We start from the raw sequence: 25,797 nt of genomic DNA, 5'->3' as shown, positions 1-25,797 counted from the left end.
ATATTTTCCTACTTTTCAGTGTTTCTAGAAACCTGCTATTACTTTTATAATCCGAAAAAATAAAGTTTGAAGATAATAACATACACTAACATAACTAGAAAGGATAGCCTCTCTCTCTACATTATTGATGTCTTTCCATAAGGTTGACTTGATTTGTAACACCTCCTAACTAGAAATCACATGCAGCTCTCTTTTTTGAAATGAGTTTTTTAATTGGATTTATTGGGGTGACATTGGTTAATAAAATTATATAGGTTTCAGGGGTACAATTCTATAATACATCATCTGTATACTGTATTATGTGTTCACCACCCCAAGGACATGCAGCTTTCATTACTGTGCCATGACATTTCCTTTTCCAAGTCATTAGTAAGATGTTAAGAACATTGGATGTGAAATGAGTCATGACGGTAACTCACAAGACACCACCCATATAGAGCATTCCCTGCCATTTATCATCACCCTTCACTTATAGTTATTCATCAGCTCACATCCTCAGTAGCCAAGTAGATGATATAAAGTCATTTCCAATTAATGTTTTTGTATTCAGACATTTTATCAAATCAAGTATTCAGATATTTTATCAAATGTTTGCTAAGTCAAGAAATATATTTCCTGCTCTTTTAATTCAATCCATGAGTTCCTATTCATATGTGTGAAAGGGACTGAAAAATAATTGGGTTTACTTTGGAACTATTTTTCATGTATGATTGAAGACAATACTTATAGAGTCCTAATTTCCCAGTATTTGAAGAAGTATTGACTTAAGGGGTATGATCCATTAGCCTAGGGTCCATAGCTTAATTGTTTTCAGTTTTCCAGCAGTTCTCTAGTTCCTCACAAGTAAAAACTCTTTTTAAACACAAACCCAAGTGAGTATTACAGTTTCTCAAATGGGAGAGAAAACAAATGCGATACAAACCAGGCCCCCAAAATTTTGAGGTTTCATTTTTTCCCTTGCTTAGAACTAGGCAAGTATGTAATAATCTTAAAATCACACAGATTTCACAGTTATTTTCATTTCTCAGCTATTTGACAACCGTCTGCACTTAACGTGAACATACTTTGATTTTGCTGCCTTTCAAAAATCAAGCCTGACTTTTTAAAAATGGGATTCAAGCTTGGGGTGTGGATGAATTGAATAAATGCACTTTTAAGAGGAACATCTTTGTAGAATAATTTCTCCTGTGCTGGGGAAAAGTTCACTTCAATCTGTACTTGGCTGTCATTCATTCATTCATTCATTCATTCATTCATTCATTCATTCATTCATTCATTCAAACTTCAGTTTATTAGCAAGTCTCAGAAGGAAAAAGGGTTCTCTTAAGGCTGTAAATTCTCTTAGGATGCCTGATGAATTTTAGGCAAAATAGATCCTTACCATAGAACAAATAATGTGTCTTTCATGACTAATTTTGTGTATTTTCATTTTCCTGAGCTAAAATAGTTTCCCATTCTCTTCTCCTTTCTCTCTAACATAGACAAAGTTACCAAACCACACAAAACAGAAACAAAGAAAACCCTTTTTCAAAAAAATAAAAACATGAAATCACCTTTTTAAACCATGTGCTTTCTTAAATGACACTTTTTTGTGGTTATATGTCATTTTTGAAAGGTATATTTTGGTTTTTATGGGGGTAGGTAGACAATGTGTACACTAAAATATCTGATGCATTTTCTGGTCTTGAGAAATTCCTTATTCTTTTCTATTACAATAGAGAACATTCATTTCAATGCTCTCCACTTATGAGTTGCAGAGCGCAGCAATTCCTCTTTGTGCCTTCCACAAAGACTCGCTATAGGCTCTGCACAGGGAACAATACAGTTTCACGGAAGATGGTGACAAAGGAAGACAAAGACCAGGAATGGTACTTCTGTAGTTTATAGCCCATTCCCTACTCCCAAGTTATTATACTTAATCTATTTCTGACAGATTGGTTTCAGATGGTTATCTATACAATTCTACAGGGACCTCCAGTGAAAAATTTCCACATCCTGCCCACCATAGGACAAAGAAGAGTTTATCAGCCCTCAGTACTGGCTACTTCTCCCTTATTCCAAACCTGATCACCATGCCTTAAGTTAAAGGGGGTTCTCCTTTTGTCAGCTATCAGTGGGACCAGAGAACAGTCAACCATCAAATCCCACATAATTCTTCATTTCCTCCTGAACTCTGTTTAGCCTTCTCTGTTTGCCACAATGACCATTTCTCTGCAGCTCCTGATTTCTAGTTTCTTGACCATCTCCATTCACTGCCTCTGTCATCACCTTTTAGGATACCCTGGGCTCTTTCTAGGCATTCATTTTCATGACAAGATGATCAACGTACATTAGAATCTTCATTTCATACAGTTTCTGAAGTCAGGGTTGGGCTACACTCACAAGTACTGTGGCCGCATAAAACCATTTTTAGTATTTAGAACCAGTGATCCTTCCCCTGATCCAGAGTATCTTTTTTGTCCTCTCATTAACTTTCTCAGGATCTCTTATTACGTCTTATCTGGACCACTTTTCTCCTATCCTGTTTAATAACCTACTAGTAAAGGCTCCAAGTGGGAAAAACTGGAGTTGTTTGAACTCTTGGGCAATGAATACAAAAATTACATCAAAATGTCAGAGATCCCATAATCTTTGACTAGAAAGCACAGTAAGGTCACCCATAAATTACATTCTGCTCACTTCTATATTGTAAATAGACAATGGGACATGTATTGCTTAGGTAGATTACTTACATGGTAGGCACAGAGTTACCAGATTTGTAATATTCCAGCCTCTTCTGAATTGAAAAACAACAATAACAACAGTATGTATATTCCTATCACTTGAAAAAACAGGATTCTAAATTATGAACAAGTCTACTTTCTCTGTGACTAACAAGGCATAAATGTAGAGGGGTCCTGAGGTTTGAAGCAAAAGAAACTGAATTTAATATTAGACATATAAGACATACCATTCCCTCCCAATGCAGTAACTAGACAGTGCTAAGCAGTGTACCAAGAGGACACATTTGAGTTATTCTAGGATTGAAAATCTTGACACTTTGCATCACATTACTCTTATTATCAACTTTATTAATAGAAAAAGTACCCAAAAAGTTTCAGAAAAGCTGCTTCTAGTAGAGAGAGAAAATAAGAACCCAACTGGGAAGTCAAAAGAACAGACTGAGCAGATGCTACCAAAACAAATGAAGCAAAACATATTAAAATCAGTGGTGGGTGAAAATGCTGAGCAAGTTAAAGAAGAAAAAAGAAAGTGAGGCAGTAAATCCATCTTTACCACTTCTAACTTCCTCATCTTAAATGAGCAAAAGCAGAATACACCTTCTAAATGATAGAGACTCCAAATATCTGCCTTTGGTTTTCCAAACATTGCCTATTCTATTTGTAACAGTTTAAGGATAAATTTAATGGAGGTGCCACTCCTGAGTCACAGGTCATCCATGAAATGGCTTAACAATGGCCTTTTTTAAAAAAAATCCTTACCCAAGGATATGTTGGGAGAGGGAGAGGGAGAAGGAGAAGGGAACATAAATCTGTTTCCTCCCATATGTGCCCTGACAAGGACTGGACCCACAACCTAGGTATGTGCCCTGACGAAGAATCAAACCTGCAATATTTTTTTTGGTGTATGGGACAACTCTTCAACCAACTGAACCACCTGACCAGGGATACAATGGCCTTTTGATGAATAAGCAGCTTTCAAGGCAATTCCAGAATACTCCTAAATTTGTGAACTGTTCATTTTATAGCCCAGGTTTAGAGAGAGAAATCTCTACTAGAGGTGGAAATAGGTGCTATTGCCCTTATGCTTCCATTTGTTTCTAGAGCACTTATGGGTGTGCATTTATTTGGGATCTGGACTCCAACATTAAGGACCTGAGTTGAGAATAAGGCTATTATCTTGCACCTCTGAAATGGTCTCCAATGTCACACGGAAGTACATTAACAGGTTGCTGATTGACTGAAACCTCTGTGATGTAAGCAAAGACACACCACCATGCAAAGTAAGCTAGATAGTTAGTTTTAAACTAGCCAGTTTTCATAGAGCATTAAACTTAATCCATCCCACTGAAACTCAGTTGTCTAGAATATCACTTTATAACCAGTGAGAACATCAGAGAGAAAAAGGCAAGCTAGGTACATAGGCATCATCATATTAATGGCCACACAGAAAATTTTAAAACCTTAAAATTCAGGAACCAAACTTCAGGATTATAAATATTAGGAATTATTAATATAAGAACAAAAGAGAGCCAAAATGCAATACTTATAGATACTTCAGTCCACCACACTGAAGAATATCAATTCAATCAATTGATCTAACAAATAAGGAACAAAAGGATCAACTTTCATTTCCTACCCCCAAGGGATTCTAGAGCAGAAGGTGAGGAGAGAAAAATCAGTCATAAAACTGACTGCTCACTATGTAAGATGAATCAAGTACTATCACTTAGAATTAATAGCACAAAAGAGAAATTCATCTTTTCTCAAAAGAGCTGCTTTGAATCCACTCTCCACAAAACTTTGGGTAGAGCTATGTGAGAAGCAGCAGTCCTGGTTACCATTAAACCTCTGGAACAAGCAAGACCTTGGCTCTCCATTAATCTTCTCTTCAGGGGCTCAGGGAACAGGGTGACATAGCCCTTACTTTAAGCAATTTACAATCTGTTGTGATTGTGGAACTGATATGCTAGCTAATGAGGATCCTTAAACAAAATACCTTGTCCTCAATACATCATTCTCAGATGGAGAAAAATCATATCCTTTTCTCTTAGTGATAGGCAACATGAAAACATGCTAACATCAATTCCAACTGCAATGAGATATACAACCCATTAGGATGGCTATTATTAAAAACAACAACAACAAAGAAAATGACAAGTGTTGCCAAGGATGTGAATAAGCTGGAACCCTTATGCAGTGCTGGTGGGGTTGTAAAATGGTGGCAGCCACTGTGGAAAACAGTATGGTGGTTCATTAAAAAATTAAAAATAGAATTCCATGTTATCCAGCAATCTCACTTCTGGGGATATACCTAAAAGAATTGAGAGCAGAACTCAAACAGCTATCAGTATGTTGATGTTCATTGTAGCATTATTCACAGAAGCCAAAAAGTAGAAATAACCTAAATGTCTATCAACAGAGGAATGGATAAACAAATTCTGATATATACATGCAATGGATATTATTCAACTTTAAATAGGAAGGAAATTCTGACACATGCTACAATGTGGATGAACCTTGAAGACGTTGTGCTAAGTGAAATAAGCCAGACACAAAGGACAAATATTTTATGACTCTACTTACATGAGGTATCTAGAGTAGTGGAATTCATAGAGACAGAAAATACAGTGGTGGTTGTGAGGGGCACTTGGAGTTTGTGTTTAATGGATACAGAGTTTCAGTTTGGGTAGATGAAAAAGTTCTGGAGATAGATGGTGATATGGTTGTACAACAATGTGGATATATTTAATGCCACTGAATCATACATTTAAATTGGATAAAGTAGTATAATGTTATGTATAATTTACCACATTAAAAATATCCTACATTTCTATAAGAATATATAGAAAGCTTTTATGGGGATTTCCACTGGGAAGTAAAGCTAAGTGTGTGGGACTGAGAAAGTCTTACTGTTGTTCTGTTGGAATTTTTTAACCATATACTTGGGTTATTTTCATTAAAAACAAAACAACCAGAATTAACTCAGCCTTTAACCTAGAAATTCCCCTCTTAAAAGTTCAGCCTAAGGAAATAATCAGGGAAGGTACCATGATGCACATACAAGAATGTTTTTAACATTAAAAATGTGAAAGCAACCTAAATAGTTAGGAAGCAACCTAAATTGGTTAAATAAATGGTGGTCTATCTCTACAATGGATGACAGAGCACTATCTGACAGAAACGGGGTCTATAATATGTTAAGTTTAAAAAACAGGTGACATTTAATATGACCTCATTATTGTATAAAGAGTGATGTGTGTACTACATGCACCTTCTGGCACAGATAAAAGTCTGAAAGAATACATATAAAATGTTAATTATGGTTATTCCTGGATAATAGGATTAAGATAAATTTCTATTTATCCATATTCTTTAACTATGAGTTTTTATTATTATAATGAATATTGCAAAGAGCTATAATCAGAGAAGTAACAGAGCTATTTCCATTTTGAGAAACAAACAAGCAAAGGCTTCAAGGAACACTCAACGGTACAACAAGTAGTTTACAGGTCACAGAACCTTTAACAGTCCTAGGGGCTACCTTTCCTGTCCCATCTCCAGGCCCTAGCCTCAGGGAACTAGAGAGGCTCCTGAGAGAGATCTCAATGCTATCGCTGAGATTTTCCCATAGTTCATATCTTACAATCAGTCAGCCTTTCACTCATTTCCCAAAGAGTCACTATCTGAATTTTGAATGTAAGTATCTAATTCTGATCCCTACTTTTCAAGCCCTGGCCACATAGTTCAGTTAGTGTCGTCCCAATATGCCAAGGTTTCTGGTTCGATCCCAGGGCAGGGCAGGGCAGGGCAGGGCAGGGCACATACAAGAATCAACCAATGAATGCATAAATAAGTGGAACAACAAATCTCTCTCTCTCCCTTCCTCGCTCTATAAAAAAATAAAATAAAATAAAATAAAATAAAAAAATCAATAAAAAAGAAGTTTGTTTATTTCTACTTTTCAGAACTCAGAATGATCACATCCAGCAATAGTAATAATAATAATAATAAGCAGATTGAATATATCTTTCAATAAGAAAATTCTCTCAGGCCTTGCAGATGAATATATTTCTTATTTTAGCCAACCGGTCCATGCACTCACATCCTTCTAGGCAAGCAACAGACATCACTAAGAATCTTTTTTCAGGAAGTTCTCCTATTCTTAAAATAATGTGTTTCCTTTTGTTATGCTATTTTCCTTTTTTTGTAATTTTAAAAATACTATAAGTTAAAGCCAACAGAGAAAAACATAAAGGGACATATTTTATAGATCTCATCAACTCTACTCTTGAAATTTTTTCCCAACAAGAGACAGGAATATGGAAGGCATGACAGACGCACTGTAAGCCTTACTTATCCTGTGGTTTATTTAGGGAATTTTGTGTTTGGAAAATGACAGACTTCTGCTTTTAGGAAGCAAATATGAACAACTCAGAGAGAAATAAGACCACCTATTACTAGTAAACTTTTAGAAATTCAAATAATTTATCGTCTTTATTTTACTCTGCACATGAGCAAATGAATATAAATGCTCAGTACTAAAAAATTAGCCAAAATCTTTACTTCTATAAACAACAGTTCAACAACACCCAGATGTCACTACACACAGCTTCTCCAGTCACAAGGAAAACTCCAAATGTCCATGCCCCCCAAGAGTGAAATGCCCCTTAACTGGCTCACTCTGTGTGGACATATTCTTCTCTCCTAAATTAACCTGAAGAGCAAGCTAGATTTGTTTATTGCACTAACATCTGTAATTGCTAAACATCTCGGTGACATGGTGTAACAGTTACTGCTTGTGCAAACTGCCCATCTAAATTACTCTCGGCAGTGTGAGCACATGAAAACCTACAACACCGAGAAATTGGAAACATCTGTAAAAATTAATGGCCAAATTGAGCAAAGAGGTGGGGGGATTAAAACAGCTAAACAGTTCCAGTGCAACATCTGACTTTAGAAAATAATCCTCCACGTTTAGGTTACTTCCCCCTCTGTGAGGAATTCTAGCTGGTATACACTTCATTTTACCCCACCAATGCAAACCTATTATGTCTTACTACAAAATAGCATAGGTAAGACACAAGGTTAAGGGGATTCATTACATCTCTAAAAGCAGAAAAAGAAATACCTCTTCTCCCATCATGCAGTCAGCCTCCTCTCTTCAGTTTGAAAAGGTCCCAGAACTACTCTGAAACCCTCCCACTTCCTTCCAACAGCCAAAGGCACGGAGTCTGAAGGACCCAGCCTAACCCTGAGTCATACTTGGGACCAAATGAGCAATGGGAAGAACAAAGCTCACATTTGTTTATGGTTCAGGAAGCCAGGGCCAATTCATGGCTTGGGTGGCTTCGAGAGGAGTCCTCCTCCCTTGCCTACATTACTGCAGGAATCTAGGCTGCCTCCTGGGACCCACAGGTGTGACCATTCGGACAAGAAACACACTGAATGAGTATTTATTTGGCAGGACCTAGCAACTACTTCTGTTTAAAAATGTCAGAGAGAAAATAAAAAGCTCACCATCTTTCAACAGGTAATCTGATTGGGGAGTGAGAGATATCTAAATATGGTTTGTATATATGTCCATTGTGAAAATGCCTGTATTTTAAAGAAATAAAAGCAAGTCGTACTACACAAAAATTATTCATTCAAAAAAGAAAAAAAAAACTTGAAGGAAAAACAGTCATGGCTTTATAGAAACACTTCCCCTAGGAAAAATACAGAAAGACTGTTGCCAGCCATGTCATCAGTAGTATCCTAACAGATTGAAATAAAATGTTTAAATAGAAATCTTGTTTTTTCTCCAAATCAGATACCATTTTAAGCACCACTTCAATGAATTTAAGTCCAGTGCTTAAGACATCAAAATTCTAGAGCCTGAGTATCTGAGATCAAAATTCCAAGAGCGCCACCTCCTAGTTGTGTGATACTGAGCAATTTGTTTAACCTCTGCACCTCGATTTCCTTACGTATAATACGGAGATAATAGCACCAACCCATGGGGTTGTCTGGGAGATTAAATACGTAATATATGTAAAGTGCTTCTAAAAGTGCCAGGCACACAGTAAGCACCCTATTAGCCATTATTACAAATTTAGAATGATTCACAAATCAGGATATGGAGTCAACAGTACCCTCACCTTACCACGGTTCTTAGATACTTAGATTCTAATGACCTGTTTCAGTTATTAATTGTGGTTAATTTTTACATTTTTATTTTTTGTCTTTGGGACACCTTTATTTGTATTCCTTATTCCCTATTTATTAACTGCCTGCAGTGTGTCCATTTCTGTAGGGGGCTTTGAATCTGCTGCCCCAGTCCTCAAGAAAATTTGCAATTTGCTTGGGTAAATAAGACATTGATTTGTTTATACATCACAGAAGAAAACAAATGTGGGAGATGTCACTAGGCAGTAAATGGCAAGTGTGATGCAAGTGCTACAGAATTAGCATTTGGAATTTAGAGGACAGATAAGAAATTACCCTATAAAAACCCAGTTAGGATGAGAGAACAAACAAATTGCCTGTGCAGAAGAATTCCAAATAAGTTATGCAGATACTTTACCTAAAGGAGGTTAGTGTAACTCCCCACTCCTTAAGTGAGGTACGCATAGTAACTTCTTTTTCAAGAGTTGAATATAGAAAAGGGGGGAAAAACAGAACAATTTTACAGTGGAGAAACCTGACAGACACTACCTCAACCAGGTGCCCAAGTTCAATATCAATAGTGAGAAGTCACGTTGATACCAGGGATGAGAATGGCACTTCACCTCTGCAGTCTTTCTCCTCAAAACCCATCACTTCAGTCTAATCATGAGGAAAACATCAGACAAATACTAATTTAAGGACATTCTGCAAAACTCCTCAAATTTTCCAAGGTGACCAAGAACATGGCAAGTCTGAGAAATTGCCACAGCCAAGAGGAGCCTAAGGAGACAGGGCAACTAAATGTACTGTGGTGTCCTGGATAGGATCCTGGGACAGAAAAAGGACATTCGGTAAAAACTAAGGGAATCTGAATAAAGGATGAACTTTAGTTAATAATCATATATTAATACTGACTGGTTCATTACTTGTGACAAATGTACCATATTAATGTAAGATGTTAACAGTAGAGGAAACTGGATGTGGGGTATGTGGGAACTCTCTGTAGTATCTTCACAACTTTTCTTTTTTTTTTTTTTAATTGTTGAAAATATTACAGATGTCTCCTTTTTCCCCCATTGACCCCTTCCACTCCACACCCACTCCCCACCCCAGGCCTTCATCATACTATTGTCTGTGTCCATGGATTATGCATATATGCATATAAATTATTTAATCTTCACAACTTTTCTATAAATCTAAAACTATTCTAAAATAAGTTTAAAGACTAATTAGGAAGATAAGCTTGCTCAATGTATATATATACATAAATAAATGTATATATTTGATCTATAGACATACATGATTATGTTCATGAGTATATGTATGTAAATGTACTTAGCAATGCCCTCCAAACTAAATTTATTTTTATTATCTTTATGTCCTCAGCTTATCTATTAACAAGAGTTGAATGCTGACTCCTAGCGTTTTGCTTTCCATAATACACAAAAGAGTTTTCTTTGAAAGGAAACTTGGCTCATCTATCAGTTCTGCTGCCAAACCAGGCTAGGGCGGCCCAACCCAAAGACTATGCATGAGGTGGGCCCATTTGCCCCTTTCCAAGAGCTACTAGAAGTTCCTGGTGCCTGGCCAATTAGTCATCAACCACGAAGCCCCACGGCTGGCAACTCTCCCAGCTACTTCCTCTCCCATCTCCACTCCACAATGCCTAGCTATCTCTCCAAAGTGTCAATCTGATCATGCCACTGCCCGACAGAACTCCTCCACCCAGAAGAAGTGGAGCTTGTGAGTGAGCTGGCAGAGCCCTGTGGGAAAAAGGTCCACTTCTCCTCCAACTCCCACCTCCACCACCATCATGTCCCCTCCATTCCAGCCAATCCCAACCCTTCTCCATAACCTCGCTCCCTCTTTGTCCATGCACACACTGCAAGTATGACAAATCCCCATTTATCTTTTAACATGTTGCTCAAATACCACTTTCCTTGAAAAAAGCTCTCCAACACCTCATCCTTTCCTTCCATACCTCCAGGAAAGTTAGTAGCTCCTTCTTCTCTATCTTCTTTGATGCTTTGGACATATCTCTGCTAGCCCTTTCCCTCTGCATCATGACTTTTATACATACACATTTCTCTCCCATGTAAGGTCAACCCAGAGCACTAAAATGAGAGGCTGATCCAAGGTGTGATGTGTAGGAGGAGGTGTTAACTCCATTCCAATGAACTAATCCAAACCCACCCCCTCCCCCAAATAAATAACCTGCCAGGTGAAAAATCTGCATGTATTATGCTAATACTACAGCATCCAGACATGCCACTGAACCTATTCCTTTAAAAATGGATTGCCACTCCTTAACTCATTTATCTAGAAATTCCAATTCCAGAGCTGCCACTGCTGATCTATAAAAGGCATTCAATAAAGTTTCCGTAAATGAATAAATGAGCTAATTAATGAACAAATGGAAGAGTGAATCTGTAGTCAGACCACAAGCATACCCCAAACAGAATGAGTCTTCCTTCATTATTTTGATTGGATTGGGACAAAATGTTATATTCAAGTATCCAGTTCACAAATATTTATTGAGGGCCAACTATAATTTAACAATGATTTTCAAGGAATTATAAATACAATGGTGACTAACACAGGCAAGGTCCAAAATCATAGCACTTACTTCCTAATGGCTGATATTTAAAACTTGGTGATGTCTAAAAAAACAGCTACCACAGATACAGCAAAATTCAATCCTACTTCTCCAAGTTTAAAATTTTTCATAATAAAAAGTTAAAAAATTATCCTGGAAACTACATTGCTACTTATAGGCATTCCTTCTGTTCTAATAATCAGAAGGACAACAACAATAACTATGAATGTTAATCAAGTGATTATTATATGCCGGACACTTTTCTACCCATTTTGCACATTACTTAATCCCCATAACAACCATATGGGGTAGATCTTCTTGGTGTTCTAATTTTACAGATGAGGAATCTAAAGCACTAAGTGCTTAAGTAATTTGTCCCAGGAAGAGTCAGAGTTGGGATCTTAACCCAGGCACTCTGGCCTGGATGCTTAATAACTACTATACTCCTAAAAGCACGATTTGAAGGCCTTCTGGAAATGCAATTCTTGGTGATGATCTGGCTGCAATTAAACATTTCTTAGAAAACACACTGTGCTGAGTGCTTTAGAAAGCATATGTGAGCATATATAAAACAGTAAACAGAACCTAACATGTCAAAAAGCAACCCTGTAATTCTGTTCCTGGTTCCCCTTCCCTAGTAACGCCCTTCTCCTTAGTCCTCCTAGATATGGAAACTTAACAGAGACACTCTGGGGAAAGATAACACATAAACCCAAGTCTGAAAATCCCAGGTAGCTCATTCAGCCCAGGAAACCAGTGGTGATTATTTCAATACCCATGCTCATTAAAAACCACTGATTTTCCAACCACTCAAGAGATGTCACATAGTCTTATCTTTCAACCAAAATGAGGGCCATCCGATACTATAGGTCTCAGATAATCACAGCAAGATTTTGACCCAGTTGTGTTTCATTAGTCAAAGAATATATCATTAGCTCCTGGAGATTCTCTAGAGCTTATTTCTAGTCTTTAAAGGATTAGACACATAAACCTCTCATTTTTAAGGAACTAAAATCATCACTTCAGATGTATGCATGTTTTAATTTTACTTAAGTATACAACTTGATGAATTTTTACTAGAATGGGTAAAGACAGATATATGTGAAAATATTAAAATTTCTCTTACTGTAATTTGGCTGATTAAAAATTGATTAGTAGCTCATTTATATATGATTTTAATCCTAATTCTCTATTTTATGTAAAAGCTACAATGTTGATATTATAAAGGCATTAATTTAGTGACTGTGATTCTATAAATGAGATTCAAGGTGATTAGAGTTATAAAAGAGACTGCCACAAACACAGTGTCTAGTTGTGGATATAATAGAAAATGTAGAAAGAAACCAGCATCATCTCAAGAGAGATTTCAGAAGTCACTAATGGAAATCAGCTAAGACAAGAACACCATGAGAAAGGAGCTTCTTGAAGGATTTCTTTGTAGGGAATCCAGTAAACAGCCAACCCAGGAAATATGTTTTCCAATCTAGCTATTTGAAGAGCCCTGGCCCAAAAGACCGTTCTTCTTCATAACTAAGGAGGCCAGCTCTAGTTTTGCCTAGAGAGCCTTGGCATGGAATGAGTCAGCACTGAAAAGCCAGGATTATTCTATATAAAGACATATCAGGTAATGTCCTGGGACTCACCCGAGAACCTGTAATTTATCCACCCATGTGTAATACCTGATGCTCCTTTCCCTAAGAGTTTGGCCAGGAGTATCATCTGAGTCACTCATACAAAGGGAAGGAGTTTGGAAAAAGAGTGAGGCCAGGTTGGAGTAACAGGGAAGCAGCCTGATAAGGAAACTCCCTTCTAGGTCCACAGGTGGGAGACAGAAGGAACCAGCCATATTCATGACAACAGTGTCCTGTCTGGGTTGCCTTCTTCCAACCCACTCTCTAGGCTGATGACCCCCAAACCTACATCTATAGTTTCCTCCCAATCACCAGACTTATTTATCCAACTGCCTGCTAGATGCCTTCACTTGATAGTCCCATAAGTACCTCAAAATCCAGCTAGTCTAAGATTAAATCTATGACCTTCCTCCTAAAATATCTTTCTCCTCCAGCGTTGTCTAATAAGGGAATGATACTACCATCTACCCAGCTGCTTAAGCCAGTTGCCCAAGGCAACATCTTTAAGTCCTTTTTCTCCCTTAGCCCCCCACCCCACCCCTGCCCCATGTTATCAAACTTCTTGATTCTACCTTCAAAATATTGTCCCAAACCACCTAGGAGAACAGTTCAAAGCTGTTAAGAGAGAGAATTTCCTTCTCTTATCTTTTGTTTGTTTGTTTATCCTCACCTAAGGATATTTTTTCCATTGATTTTTAGAGAGATTGGAAGAGAGGGAGGGAGGGGGAGGGGGGAAAAGAGAGAGAGAGAGGAACATCAATATAAGAGACACATCAATTGGTTGCCTCCCACACGTGCCTTGACCAGGCCGGGATCAAACTTGCAACCCAAGTATGTGCCCTGACTGTGAATTAAACCTGAGGCCCTTTGGTGTGCAGGCCAATGCTCTAAGCACTTGCTCAGGGCTCCTTCTCTTATCTTTATGTTTCCTTCCATGTAAGAGGGAGTCTAAATGGACACTCTGGACACTCCTGGTCTTTGGACACAATTGGGCACTACTAGGACTGTTTGCCCCCTTATTCACTCTCTCCTGGGAGAGTGAAATGACTTCTCTAACAGGTAAATTTATAAAAAATAAACTGCTCAGCTCATCAATTCTCTTTCTTCCTCTTGAAAGTTGGCCTTGTCTGCTCTTCCCCAAGGGGTGGGCCTTTCTACCTCACATGGGTCTGCCCTAGTCCAGCATTGCTGAGACTGTATGGTGAGTATGTCTAATTCTAGAGATCATCTAGCAGGCCCAATTGGCTCTCACACTAATCTATATCCTATAACTCACACTAACTTTGCCTTCATCAATAGCATGACATTGCAATATAAAATAGGTAGAGAAAGGTGCACAAATCCTAAGTGTACAGCTTGAGGAATTTAAACAAAATGAAACAAGACCTACATAAATAGAGAAAAATGCTATGTCCATGGATTGGAAATGTGTCGATTCTCCCCAAAAGTATCTACAAAGTCAATGCAAACCCAATAAAAATCCCAGGATGATGTTGATGTTTTTTGCTGGGGGGTGGGGGGGAGTGCAGGATTGACAAGCTAATTATAAAATTTATATAAAAATACAATGGGCCAAGAATAGCCATGGAAAAACTGAAAAAGAGGAACAAAGATTGAGAACTTGCATTGTCAGATATCAAGACTGACAATAAAGCTACAGTAATTAAGGTAGTATAGAATGGGCACAAGGACAAACAGACCAACAGAACAGAGTCCAGAAATGGACCCACACATACACAGCCACCTAAGTTATGACAAAGGTGCATGACAGAAAGGATAATCTTTTCAGTAAACAGTGCTGAGTCAACTGAATATCCATACTGAAAAAAAAATGAGCACAAATAATATTTTGATTCTCCTCTACTGACTCATCTTATTCATTAACTGGTTTAGAAACTAGATTGGGGGGACTTATGGGAGAGCCATTGTAAGTTTCTGTTAACCTCTCTCCTGAATTTTAGTTACCCTTTCTTTTGTAATCCACTCCTCCCACTGTAGCTTGCAATACTTTCTCTAAACCACCTATCAGATCATGTCACTCTCATGATGAAAATAGCTCCCCATTGATAGCTTCCTATTGCCCTCAAGATCAAGTCTAAACTCCACATGTCCTACCAGGCCCTTCCTGATCTGGGCCTTGCTTCTTTTTCCATTCTCACCTTTCCCCACTTCCTGTTGGAGCCTCGACACATGCTCTGTGCCATTTCTTTTTCCCTTTGAAGCATTTATACATGTTGCTCTTCCCAGCTCAATAATTCTATGCTCCTTTCCTTGATGAATGTCTACTGGACCCATGGGTCTCAGCCTAAATGTGACTTCCTGTAAGCCTAGAGACATCACTTTCTGTGGCTCTAAACATCACTTCCTGGAGGAAGTGGATACACATCCACATGAACACATACTCTCCATCCTCCCTAATAAGTCACCACTTCCTACAACTCCCGAGTGCTCCTACAGTACAGCACTGTGTTCTCAGCCTGGTCACAGCAATCCCCACACTGTATTATTAGTGCTTCTTTACTTTTCTGCAGCTCTCTGAGGGGCAGCAACCTGGCCTTGTTCACCACTGTATACCCAGTACCAAGCATATAGTGAGCACTTAAAAAATACTAGTTGAAATGAGTTACATTTACAATTTCAAAGTATTTTTAGCTGAATAACTTTTTTTTAAGTCCTAAGAGTTAGGATAGGTATAAAAAGTTTTTCCATTTTACAGATGGCCCAACTGAGGCTAAGTGACTGTCAAAGTCAGTCAGCTAGGACAATAGTACCGTGCCCTTCTAATCTTATGATATGTAACTTGGTTCATCTTTAACCAAACTGTATTTTCCATTATTTAGATATAACACATACTTAACCTCTAGGCTTAGTTAGTTTAAATGGCACATTTTTTCCCAAGGTTCTTTTTTTCTTTAATCTTTTATCACGGAAAATTTCCAACATATACAAAAATATAGTGTAATGAACCCCCATATAGCACCACCCAGTTTCAACGATTATCAACTCATGAGCAATCTTGTTTACTTTGTGCCCCACCCTTCCATCTTCCAAATTACTGGAAGCAAAATCCCAGACATTAAATCATTTCATGTGTAAATACTTCAGTTAAATGGTACATTAAACAAATCATTCACAGGTATATCTAATTGGTAGTATTACAAAAACTCATAAATGGGGTTCTTCACAGTTCAATAGGTGAAGCAAGAATATTCATTATTTCCTTATTGCTGGGGGTGGGGAGTGTTATAAAGTATCTCTCCTGGTGTAGAATCAACAGCTTTCAACCACTTTGGGTAAGGTGATGTGGATTAAAGCATAGGTAAGATCAGCACAAAATTAACTGAGAAAAGTGGATCTCAAAACTTGAAAAACTTGAATGGAAAATATAATATGATGCCTCCAGCTGTTAGCAATTATCAGATTCCTTTTTTCCTTCATCCAAGTTATCACACCAGCCATGTCAGAACACCAACTGCCCCAGCCTGAGTGGAAGACCTGCTTGGGCCTCACCTAACAAATGCTGTCACATGACATTCAATTTGTGCCTCTACAAAATCAACAGTGAATTCAATTCTCAAAGGAAACTTCCTTCCTTAAACATGAATCTTGGACACAAAACCATCTCAAATGTGATGAGAACCAGGTTGTGCACTAGTAAAACATGCTCACACTCATCAGCTCTCATGCCAAGTTGTGCAATAACATAATGGGTTCATAAATCTATGCAACTATCCATGGCGCCAACAACAGGGGGTGGACAGAGTTTTGAATCCTCTTAGATGCTGTAAAAATTGTCTGCAGCCAGTAAAGCAGGCTGGGAAGTTTACATTTTCCCCAGAGACTTCACAATGAGAAGCGGGTTAAGGTTACTGCCAGCACATGGTTTCATTCTGCAAACAAATCATGAATCAAGATACACACACAAGCACATGTACATATATATTACTCTGATGAAGTTAACATCGCATGTCACCAAGACCAAGGCAATAAATCTCTCTGTTCCACAAAGATGCAGTGAACCACATAACTGCTACATTTTCAACTATATAACTGTTATATTACTCAACCCAGTCCCCTCATTTTATAGATGTCTGTAATCTCTAAAGTGCTGTTACTACAGTTTTAATATTATTCATTCAAATAATATTTACTGAGCACCTACTATGTGCCACACACTGTTGTAAGCACATAGTGTACATCAGTGAACAAACAAATAATAAACATAATAAAAAATGAATATTAATTCAGATGGGGGTACATACTATGGAAAGCAAAACAGAATGCAGTGCAAGTAAGCAGGGTGGGCTAAGGGAGTAGGTTTCAGAATGAATAGGCCAGGGCAGGCCTCGTCGAAAAGGTAAGGTAGGAGCCAAGCCCCCTGGGAAGAGAGGCAGGACACTGGGTGGGCATGTGGAAGCAGAGTGTCTAGGCAGACACTCTGTGGCAAAGATCCCCAAGTGGGAGTGTGTATGGCATGTCTGAGGAAGAGCAAGAGGGATGGAATGGACTAAGTGAGGGAAGGGCAGTGAGGGAGGAAGTCTGAGTGGTCATGGGGGTCAGGTTACCTCAGCTCCTGGGCCCTGGGGAGGACTTTCACTTTGGTTCTTCAGGGAGGCTTTGCAGGGGAGTGAGCAGAGGAGTGGCATGATCTGACTTAGGATTCAAAGACTCATCCTGGTTTTCTGTTGAGAATAGACTATAGGGGGAAAGGGAGGAGCAGAGGCCCTACTACAAGGCCACTACTGTGATGGCGAGAGAGCAGGGAAGCAGTGGAGGTGACGAGCCATGGTGGATGCTAGACCTACTCAGGAATCGGAGCTGTTAGAGGTAACTGATAGAGGTTGCTGATAGATCAGACATTGGATTGAGAAACAGAGAGGAGTCAGGGACAACCTAGGGCTTTTGTTCTGAGCAATGGGAGGGTAAGTGGCCCTGTGTTCAGCTAAGATGGGGAAGGCTGTGGGCAGAGTGGTTTGAGGGGGATAATGACAAGTTCATGTTTGAACAAGATGATAAGAATTTAAGATCTTCAAGTGGAGATGTTGAAGTCGACAGTTGGACACGTGGCTCTGGGGTTCAGAGAAGTGTGCTGATGTACAAATTTGGGAGTCTTATGTTTGATGCTGATACTGCTGTTCTTAATAACCCCAACTTATTACTAGCAATTAAAACAAATATAAATAGCAATAATAAAAGTCCCACACACAACATCCTACACAGAGAAAGATAAGACCAAAAATCAAAAAACAAACAAAAGGAATTAACTGTGCTGATTGAGTCAATGGTCAGGGTCATTTCAACTACTAGAATAAAATGAAGAAAAACTGCATACATCATTCCTTCCCAAGATGGGGCTTGCTCTTTTCTAAATATTTACAGGAATCTGAAAGTGACCATGTGAAACAGAAATGAGCTCACAAGATGGGATACTACTAACTACATCGTTTTCAGATCTTGAGAAGCATCATATATTGACTACTCAAAGAAACAGTACTGGTTCAGAGAAGTTCAACAAAAGAAGAGTTTAAATGAAAGTCTTTAATTTCTAAACATCTGCCCTTTCCATCTTCTTCACAGGGTATTAAGTGCTTATCTACCAAGGGTATTAAGTGTCCAAAAGTTTCCTTTTCAGATTCTGTTTCTAATGCAGGACATTGGGCAAGGTTGCTGGGCAGTAGTGGGGAGGGAGGTAAATGGAAGTTCTGCAGTTGTGGAAGATATTGCAACTTTAAAAAAATTCATCTCATTGAAAAATTAAAAACATTTCAAAGCTACCAATAAACCTGCATTAGAGATTTAGCCAATGCCCCATCCCCCAAGCACAACCATCAAAGCAAAAATTTCAGCACTAAATCAAATTAACAAACATTCCTTAAGTACAGTACGAGTGTAGTTTATTACAATCTGGAAAATTCCATGGTATTTATCAAATCCTAAGCAAGGCTATGATGCTTAGAAGTGTACCACAGTAGACGTCATTAACAGCCACAAGTGCGATGGCTCTGGGTGTGTTGCTGTGGCAACCGCGTACTCAGCAGCAACATGCTGTCTGCTTCTCACAAACCCAGAACCAGAGGCAGAAGAAAAAAGCCAGCTTCCTGATGGTAACAACTCAGGGAGTCACAAGTTGGGCCATCTCCATCATTCACACATGTGGGAGACTTCCTTTCGGCAGTCTGAAATCATTCCCACCTAACTCCTAAAGAAAAAATGCACAACCCCCTTCCTCTACTGCAGAACCAGGCAACATCCCCAAGCACAAAGCATCAGAGAAATGTACAAGGAGAGAAGAGAGATTGGGGGACGCATAAAAAGTATCAAAGTCATCTGTTCAGCTGGTTCCAGGCATGAGGGACTTTTCTGGGGAGAAAATAGAGAAGTGCTTGCTGGTCCATTTGAAAGTCAAACTGGGAAACATTCCAGAGCAAGGAGATCAGTAAGAAAAGCAGCAAGTGGAATAAGTCAGTCAGAGAAATACAAATTCCATATGATTTCACTTACAAGTAGAAATGAAAGAACAAAATAAATGAACAAAGAAAATAGAAACAGACTCATAGATACAGAGAACAGACTGGGTTGCCAGAGGGAAGGGGGGTCAGAGGGTTGGGTGAAAAAGGTGAAGGGATTGAGAAGTGCAGATTGGTAGTTACAGAATAGCCATGGGGATGTAAAGCACAGCACAGGAAATATTGTCAATAATATTGTAATAATTATGTACAGTGCCAGGTGCGTACTTGAAATATCGCAGGATCACTTTGTAAAGTATATGTTGTCTAACCACTATGCTGTACACCTGAAGCCAATACAAAATAGTACCGAATGTCAATTGTAATTGAAAAATAAAATTTAAATTTAAAAAACCCCCAAAAAACAGCAGTGAATTAGAGCATGAGCCTTTGGAGGAAAGCTGTTCCCACACAGGGATTATGTGTAAAGGGGAACGGGTCAACAGCTAGCACGTGAGGACACTGAAACTCCAAAGGAGGCGCAGAAAGTCTCAGGCACCAAGCCCTACAATGTACTTTTGGATACTCCACGTTATGTTGAAATGAAAGAGAAACTGTTGAACATACCTTTTCCACCGGCAGAAAGTCATTTTCTACTTCAATCGACCTTGGTCTTAGTTTTATTGGCTTGTCTTTGAAAATATCTCCAAAGCCCACTCCCTTCACTTTCTTCGGCTGGATTGCAGCAGTTGCAACTGTCCCATTGGCACCTTCAGATTTGGTACTGCTCGAGTCACCCCCATCACTCTCAGAGCCAGTGGTTTCCCTTAAACCTGTGGAGGGGGGGGTAGGAGAGAAACAGCTCAGAAAGCAGTCATAGCCATGAAGCACCTCATAGCCAGCCAGGAACCACCTCTAAAAGTGTTACTTGGTACAGGATAACTTACACTGGGGTTTTTCACATAGTGTACTGAATATGTTGAGTTTGGGTAGCTCTGAGTTTTGTTTGATCTCTCTCCCTTCACCCTTTAATTTTATGAAGTGAATCAAAACTTTGTAGAAAATTTCATTTCAAAGATGATCTCTCTGTAAATGTGACATTTTACCTCCCCTCAGCCAGAGCCTGGTTCTTATTCAAATTTGTTTTGCCACAGTCTGTGCAATAACAACCCTTCCCACCCCTCCTCGCCTCCCTGCCCAGTCAGTACCACATATTGTACCTCCAATCTCTATGACTCATGTCAATTAGCAATTAGCAATGAAAGAAACATTTCCTAAAGGGAAATTGTAGAGCTAAAAGCCATTTAAACAAATTAGCAATTAAAGAAACCACACAAAATTATGACTGCCAAAGAATTAAATCTCTTTGGATGGCTTCACAAGGAATAAATGCACACAGACATGTTTCTCTAGGAAAACATTAAACCAAACTTGACATTGAGACTGGCAAGATGATTGTATTTGTTAAAGAGAGAATGGAAGCTGCCCTCCTGAAGGCCAGAATACCCCAAGCTCATCTTCCCTCCTTTGACACCATCATTTCTCCAAAGCTGAACTCCTTTCCAAAGAACACTGGGGATATGACACCCTTCCTTTGACTTCTTGGGGCATGTGTTGGAAGTCACAAAATAGTTATCAGCAAGACAGCATGGACACTTACCTCCCCAGATTCTTTTTTCCCCAGGCTCTGCCCACAATCATGTTCCTAAAAGGAAGAGCCTACTTGTTTCTAGTTAATTTCTGGGTATATATTCTTACTTTGATGGTTGGTACATATCAGTGATGCTATCAAAGGACAGGATTCAAAGAATAGTTTATGTAATACTAACATATGCCATTAAACCTGCCTCTAAAATCCTCTAGATGAATAGGACAGCTCCTGAACATTTACTATATATCTCCTGATGACAACCATGCCCTTGGGATGAAAGTGCACCATCACATTTTATTCTCTATTAGCCATTTGTGCATTATCTTCCTATGGATAAGGTGGTCTCCTAGTACATAATAATGATACACCAAATAATTGCTCACATAAAATGTCATAAAATGTTGAAGTCATTCAAATAAAGAAGTCTCAGTGCAGGAAGAAACTGTTAAATGAAAACAGACAAAATATAAAAAGGTCATTATAAATTGCTAACAAGTTTCAAAATCAAATCCTTAAAACAATGGCTGTGCTTGTTGTTGGCACTGTTTTCAATAAAATTGTATTTATCAGCCAGAAAGTGGGGGGGGGGGGGGGAGGAAGATCCCTGGTGTACATTTTAATTAACTAAAGAACAGCATTTGTGAAAAACAGAGGGCAAAACAATGAGAACACCCCACAACAAGGGGTCGGCTACAATTTACAGGGCTGGATCTGAATTTGAAACCATGGGCACCCCCTGGATTAGCTATCCATTTGTTCATTGTTTTTAGAAATATCCCTGCTGGACATACAATTTTTGAGTCTAAATATTATGTCATTTCCTCTGTAACATGTTCTCATTTTGCTGCATGGATTCTTCCTTTGTGATAAATGGCTTATTCTTTTCTGGTTTGGAAAGAACCATATGAGGGCAGAATAAAGAAATGGTTAGTGAAATGAAACTATCACCACACCCCTCCCGACCACCACCACCACCACCACCACCACCACCACCATGATCACTACCAGAAGGCAGCTGGGCAAATGGATTAGGGCAAGGCTGTTTTAGTTCTTCAAAAAGAAAAATTTGAAGGATTCTTCTATAATTCCTTATTAGCCAGAACCATTAATATTTTTAACCACTGCCATCCTGATTTCACTGAGCTTCTGGTTTCAGGGATTTGCTGCCTTCCAGGCTCATCTTAATAATTTTATATTAACCACTGTGAGAAATACTCTTTACATTACACAGGGAGAGGTTACATAGTCATTCAACCACACAAGCATGAACTGGGAAGGAAACACACGGCAGATTTTTCTTCCGGAAATTCTGGCAGCCTGCTTGTATCAATTTTAAATATGTAAATTAAATATCTGAATATCTGGGTTGGTGAAATAGATCAAAATCTAGTTCCTTCCCTTTGGAAGGAAAGAAAGGTGACTTCATTTTCATGTCTGTTTGGTACAGCATCTTTTAGCTACTGGTGCCCATCACATACACTATCCCATAAAATATCCGTGTCACACTCAGAACACCAGGTGACACTCTCGATCAATACAGCCCAAAGTGTTGTCTGCATACTGGGACCAGTTCGTGAAAGACTCATTACTGGTACACAGTGAGCTAAGTGCACAAAGTGTGAGTGTTTGGAAATGCTTAAATCAGAGCAGTGTGCACTGGTTTGGCTTCCTTACATGGTCAATGGACTCCTCTAGGTGAACACTGATCCATCCCAGTCTATCAAATGCCTGTGGTGAGGTCCAGGTGGAGCACTGCATGCATAGTAAAATCATGTACAGCAGAACCAGGCATCTGTTCACCTGGGAACAGAAATAAAGGTAAACTTCACCACAGACAGGCTGAGAAGCACTGCTGTGGTGTTCACATTTGAACCTATTCTTTCATCACTTCTGTAGATGTATGTATGTATGCATACACTAAGGTGGGCGTTTCTCCTTCGAGATGTAAAAGAACAAAGCCTCATCAAATTTGCTTTGGCCAGTCATGTAACTGTCCACTTTTTTGTAATTTACCTAAATATTCCAGCATTGATCAATTCAGACCCATGGGCTATTTTGTTTTATTTTTAATTCACATGTATAGTGCTTACTATGTGGCAGGAACTGTCCTAAGGGCTTCACAAGAGTCATTCATTAATCACATTCATCTCCTTCCTCTCAACTTTTGACAGTTTTATTTCACAACACAAAAGGCTACACATTGTTTCGGTCAAAAGAAGTCTGCCGTGTGGTGATTGGCTGAATGAGCAAAGCGAAACAGCATTTCTGGCATGGACTTTCATGCCAAGTATTTTTTCTTTAAACCACAAAATGAAGAAATGGTTTATTAGTTTCCAATGATCCACTCTGAAAAAGCAATAACCATAAGAGGTTGACATCTCCACGGGAAGCCATCTTACACCACCCCAGAGGTCCCGAGATATTGGTACAAATACATATGCCATGACAAGTGCTACCGATCCCTCCTCTGCACGCATGGTTCATGCACCCATGTCACACACATGATAGAGGCACAAAGCAAACAAGAAAGCGCCAGGGGCTGGTGGTGGAAAAGCTCTTGTAGCACACACCAAGGAGACGGCACTTATCTTAGACAAATAAGTCCATGTCCTTGGACCAGAAATTCACAGACACTTGGCAGAAGCACAAGCAGCTTGAAAAAGTGCAGCTGCATCAAAAAACACAAGTACCCAGATCTTATCTTTACAATTGTCTCCTGCTGTTAAGGTCACTCACTGTAATAGCGTCTGTGGCCCTCCGTCTTTCCGGGTGCAGCTCGGTACAGAATTGTCCCTTCAAAGGTAGTCTTTCCTGACAGTGAATGAGAGAAGAGAAGGGGAGAGAAAAACAAGAGAGGAGGGAAGGGGGAGCAAATGATGGCAAAAGAAGGAAGAGGAAGAATTTTTAACTGAACTTGCCTTCAATGAATCCACTGCAAGAGCTTCATCCGCAAAATTAATTAGAGACCATTAGGCAGAATTTCAGAATGTTACAGAATGAGCCCAAAGTCCCCATGCAACCACGATGCGCAATCACGAGCTTCCAGAACTGGGGCTTGCCTCTGCACATGACCAGCATGTAGATTATGCTCAATTTAAACCTGGAAGCCATTTCAACATTATCATTCAAGAATAGGCAAACCTCAATTAACCAGAAGGAATCCAATTAATTGGATTCCTTAATTAACTCAATTGTACAGCACAATCTTCTCTTTGGAGAATATGGCCCAAGCATAATATAGATTCAGGCCCATCATCCTTTATCTTCTACCCCTAGGGCCCTGTATGATACAAACTGATATTCATGACTGCAAGATTCTAAACAACGCATGAAATTCTCTTTTAAAGATATTTATCATCCGCAGTACCTTTAAGCAAGAAAATGTACTAATATCCTAGAGGGGGCATTTTACCAATGAGGTTTGAAACCATTAGCGGCATCCATGTCAATATAAGGGGTTTTCTGCTTAGCACCAAGAACTTCAGAAAACCCTATTTCTTGAAACATCTTAATTGAGGTTTTGCCATATCAGTCATGAGACTGTACTCAAGCATGAGGACACAGTGTCAAATGTCAAATTATCTCTTTTTTGTTGTTACAAATAGAGGTTATCAATAGCATAAGACAGGACACATGGCTAAAACCCAAATCTCTGTAGAACCATGAGCAAGTACATAGAACACAAACACACAGCTCTGCTTTGAGTATACACACACACACATGCGTGTTCGTATGCCCCACAGAGAATACCACCAGCAGGTAACTTGATTTGCTAAAGGCAAACTCTATTAATAAATGCATTACTCTAAATTACCCAAGAAATTAGTTCTATTACGGTTTGTGAGCTAAATATCGACCGGAAGCCAATAATACAGCTTTATAAATAAGTCTGAGGGATAAAAAGGCAGGCTACACTTACAGAGAAAGTAGAACTGAGATGGGAGAGAGCAACTTGTCTCGCTTCTTAGAAACACTCATTAATAAAATGAGAACTCACAATAGGAACCATAGTGTCTGCTTCTGGGCCATAGTACCCCTAATACATGAAAGGATTGTGAAAGATCAGACCAACAACTTAAGTGAATTAGGTATTTCTAATTTCCGTGCCCTATAGGCATGGTAGTACCCCCTGTTTTGAAATCTGCCCTTTTAGACAGATGTGTTCCATCCAATTAAGGCAAAAACTTAGAAATTCAAATCACTGGCTTTTTAAGAATAATCCAAAGAAACAATAAAGTGTTTCAAATGTTCTTGGTAGACTTGGAGCTTTTGAGGACTTTGATGACAAAAGCAGAGCAAGTAACAGTGGCTAGTTTTTATATGGGCAAATTTTTATTCTGCTTAATTTCAGTCATTAAGGCAAAATTACTCCTAAGGAATAGAGATATTTTGTGAGTTATGGCTTCCAAAACTGGACAGTAATAGTCCTTTCAACGTGAGAAAAAGTAAGTATAAGAAAAAGAAATCAGTATCTCAATAAAGTTCTTCCATTTACAACAGTCTCCCTGTGTTCTTCCTCAGCACCAAATCTGAGAATCACAGGGGTATACCATGGCCCTGATGTCTCTGAATGGCCAAGCATTTCTGCACAGTTCCCTATGCACTG

General features: G+C 38.9%; 1 protein-coding gene across 2 annotated transcripts in view; it reads right to left on the bottom strand.

Annotated features, from left to right (window-relative positions):
* Positions 1-25,797, bottom strand: part of SH3KBP1 (SH3 domain containing kinase binding protein 1) — a 308,270-nt gene that overhangs the window by 118,730 nt on the left and 163,743 nt on the right. Inside the window, exons 7-8 of one of the 2 annotated variants that reach the window (XM_087813683.1) lie at positions 23,928-24,002; positions 20,168-20,373 (exon numbers count right to left, since the gene is read on the bottom strand). In XM_087813683.1, coding sequence (XP_087669809.1) covers positions 20,168-20,373; positions 23,928-24,002 — 281 coding nt within the window. The remainder of the gene's footprint in view (positions 1-20,167; positions 20,374-23,927; positions 24,003-25,797) is intronic. The other variant, XM_016199360.2, reaches the window with a different exon arrangement.

This window comes from Miniopterus natalensis, chromosome X (assembly GCF_054644295.1).
Source record: "Miniopterus natalensis isolate mMinNat1 chromosome X, mMinNat1.hap1, whole genome shotgun sequence".
NCBI classification, from domain to species: domain Eukaryota; kingdom Metazoa; phylum Chordata; class Mammalia; order Chiroptera; family Miniopteridae; genus Miniopterus; species Miniopterus natalensis.
Note: the sequence above shows the minus strand (reverse complement) of the source record. Positions and strands in the feature narration are given on the sequence as shown.